The following is a 3,390-nucleotide window of genomic DNA, read 5'->3' on the forward strand; positions in this document are numbered from 1 at the left end:
AGAGAGAGAGAGAGAGAGAGAGAGAGAGAGAGAGAGAGAGAGAGAGAGAGAGAGAGAGAGGATGGGGTTGGGGAATTGTTGTTTTGTTACTTCTATATTCCATGTGGTCAATATTTTGTAATTTCCGATCCGATGTTATTGAAAAAGTTGCATTGGGACACAACTAAGATGGAGAATGTAAACAAGAATACTGGAGACGATATGACTGAGCAAGTGCCGGATAATATATCTAAAAAAACCCTAGAACAGTTTCTGAAATCTGAGGTTAGTTTACGTTTATACTTTATATGTTTAACTGCCGCAAAAACTGATCCCTGAAAAAAGAAAAATGCAAACAAGTCAGATTTAAACCAAGAAATTAAAGCTCCCTTGTTGGCCCTTGACTGACGCCTTCAGACCGTCACCGTCCAAATCCGAGCCGTTCGTTCGACTTTCTGAATTGTTGACAATGACATTTAGATCTAAACTAGAATCTATAAATAATGATAGAGGTAAGATTGAACTTTGGTGGATTCACCGCTGGGAGGGGCCGTAACTTCTTTTGGGCGTCGTGTAATGCCATGCGCTGGTCTACTGTACTTCCTTGGGCCGCTGTGCGGCATTTGGCCGCGCTGCGCGAGCCCTCTCTCTCTGCTCTTCCTCCCTTGCCTGCATCCTCTCACTTCGGGCACATATAGATCTAGTCAACTGAAAGTTCCTACCGGATTTTTGGACCGCAAAGCCCTCGAGTGCGCGCGAGTGGCTAGACCCAAGCGCTGATTGGTCAATCTAGAGTTAATCCTGTGGTGCGATTAAGCGATCTTTTGTGGATATCTCTGGAAGTTACAGGTCGATCTTCATGATTTTTTCACCAGAAGTTAGAAAAACTTTCTCTCTATACGGTGTAGCACATTACTGTAACAGCAGTTTAAAATTACTATATGTTGTGGTGGTGTTTGTTTGGTAACGTGTGTCTGGTTGATGCGCAAGGTGTTTGTTTGGTGCAACATATGTCGTCTGGTTGGGTGCGCAATAGTACCATGTTTACAGCTCTATATCTAGATCTAGCTCTTTTCTGACACTTTTCATCTTTCTCTATCCTGGCCTTGTTTGGCTTCTTTTCCTTGCAAGAAGTTCCTGTGCTGACCATAACAGAAGACCAAGGTTAATGAGGCGTTATCTTTTTGGGAGCTGTGCGCCCCCTATCAGGAGATTTCCTTACACCGTGTGTATGTGTTTTGATAATGGATAAAAAGAAAGGTGCTGTGGACCGAAGAAGGGGAAAGAAGAAAACAAGAATTAGACTGACTAGTATTTTTGAAGGAAAAGGACAAAAAAGAAGAAGAAAAAGATGTGAAAAGAAGAAATTGAAAAAGAAAGGTGCTGTGGACACAAGGAGGTGAAAGAAGAAAACAAAATTAGACTGTACCTAGACAAGTATTCTTAAAGGAAAAGGACAAAAAGGAAGAAGAAAAAGACATGAAAAGAAGAAATTGAACATTTTGGAGATTAAATTTCCATATTAATTAATTTTGACATGAATGTATACATTAACTGATCATCTTCAATGGCAATATAATGCATCCAAATGGAAGGAAAACAGTCTGTTTCAGTGCACAATGCAGGTCATAGAAATAACTTAATAAGTAAAACAACCAAAGGGCCTAGAAGCCACACTATCAATGCCAAATAGCAAAAAAGCCTATATTGCGCACTGAAACGGACTGCACAAATTTGGTCTGCTTCAGTGCGCAACCCTATCTGGCATGTTCCTGGGCATTAAGAAGCAGCCTGCGATAGTATTTATCGATTCTAGTATACATTCTATGATACATTAGAGCTAGATATGTGCTAAATAATGGACTACTCAAGCGCTTAGTAAATTCACCGATACCAGTTACGAAAACCATCAATATGAAGGGGCAAAACTTTCCCACACCGTAGAATCACGTGTGTTGACAGGAACCTCCAAAACGAAAGTGAAATTAGCTGCATTCTGCGCATGCTCACAGAAAGTGACCTCGTTTTCGCTGTTCTTATCCAAAACAAAGCAGTAGACCGGGGGTTGCGCACCCAAACAGATGCGCGGTGACGCGGTCTGACTCTAGTCTCCCCCTCTCTTTACTGGTCCGGTAAACTTCACCCGCGCCTCTATCTCTCATGGTACCTCTAGTCTAAAGTTGGCCTGGCCTCGGCTGGCAAAGTGGGTCCACTAAAGTTCTTCGGCAGAGCCAACTATTTAAAATGTTCCTGGTCCACTTTTCTTTTCTCTGTTTATTATTGATTTGAGTGTAAATCTATGTGTGTTTTCTTAATTATTATTGTAGCCAGGGGGAGCAGGCCCCCCTGTAACCCCCCACCTCCCACCCACCCCGGCTGTCGAATACTAGATCTATAAGTTATCATAACTTAATTAAGTGCTGAAGGTGCGGTCCACCAAACGTAAGCCAGCCTCCAATCTAGTCTTCCCCCTATCTTCACTCAACTGGTCCGGTAAACTTCACTCACGCCTCTATCTCTCATGGTACCTTTTAGGCCTAATCTAGGCTGGCTAAGTGGGTCCACTAAAGTTCTTCGGCAGAGCCAACTATTTAAAATATTCCTGGTCCACTTTTTTTCTTCTCTGTTTATTATTGATTTGAATGTCTGTGTGTTTTCTTAATTATTATTGTAGCCAGGGAGGCAGGCCCCCCTGAAACCCCCCACCTCCCACCCACCCCCGGCTGTCGAATACTAGATCTATAAGTTATCATAACTTAATTAAGTGCTGAAGGTGCGGTCCACCAAACGTAAGCCAGCCTCCAAGAAATTATGCAACAATGGGCAATTGCGGGCTCATGCGCACGTGCGTTAATTTGCATTGTTTGAACTGATAGGTCATCTGGAGATCTCTGCATTGTCCTGCTCATTTTAGTTAGTACCTTGTTGTTTGTCGATGAGGCATGATGTCGAACAATGGCTTCCTATCATGACTATTTTTGTCATTTAGCAGAGATTTTACATTCCAATGTAACGACAACGTGCAATTGTGGTGCATATTTTTCGTCATTAAAGAATTTTTAAGAAACTTGGAGGTGCCAGAACAGACAGTGCAGGAAGAAATTAAAAAGCCGGTCAGTTTACAACTTTGTCTCGTCCCCCCCCCTCTCTCTCTCTCTCTCTCTCTCTCTCTCTCTCTCTTTCGTGGCATTCTCACAGCCCTCACTCACTCCGCCTTGCGTCGCCGGGAACTAGTTCGCGTCATCATCATCATCAATGCCTTTCACCCCTGGCAGGGTATAGGCCACATACAAGCTCCTTCCATTTATCTCTGTCCTGAGCCATCCTTCCAAGCTTGTTCCAAGTGAGCTTCATTTCTCTCATGTCCCTTTCCACGCATCTCCTCCATGTTTCCCGTGGCCTACCCCTGCC

The 3,390-nt window shown here is 43.3% G+C and overlaps 1 protein-coding gene across 1 annotated transcript in view; it reads left to right on the top strand.

Moving 5' to 3' along the window:
* Positions 1-86: 86 nt before the first annotated feature.
* LOC101861609 overlaps positions 87-3,390 on the top strand; it is an 18,060-nt gene continuing 14,756 nt past the window's right edge. Inside the window, exon 1 of the mRNA XM_005107184.3 lies at positions 87-264. Coding sequence (XP_005107241.2) covers positions 133-264 — 132 coding nt within the window. The 5' untranslated portion in view covers positions 87-132. The remainder of the gene's footprint in view (positions 265-3,390) is intronic.

Source organism: Aplysia californica, unplaced genomic scaffold (assembly GCF_000002075.1).
Source record: "Aplysia californica isolate F4 #8 unplaced genomic scaffold, AplCal3.0 scaffold00584, whole genome shotgun sequence".
Taxonomy (NCBI): Eukaryota; Metazoa; Mollusca; class Gastropoda; order Aplysiida; family Aplysiidae; genus Aplysia; species Aplysia californica.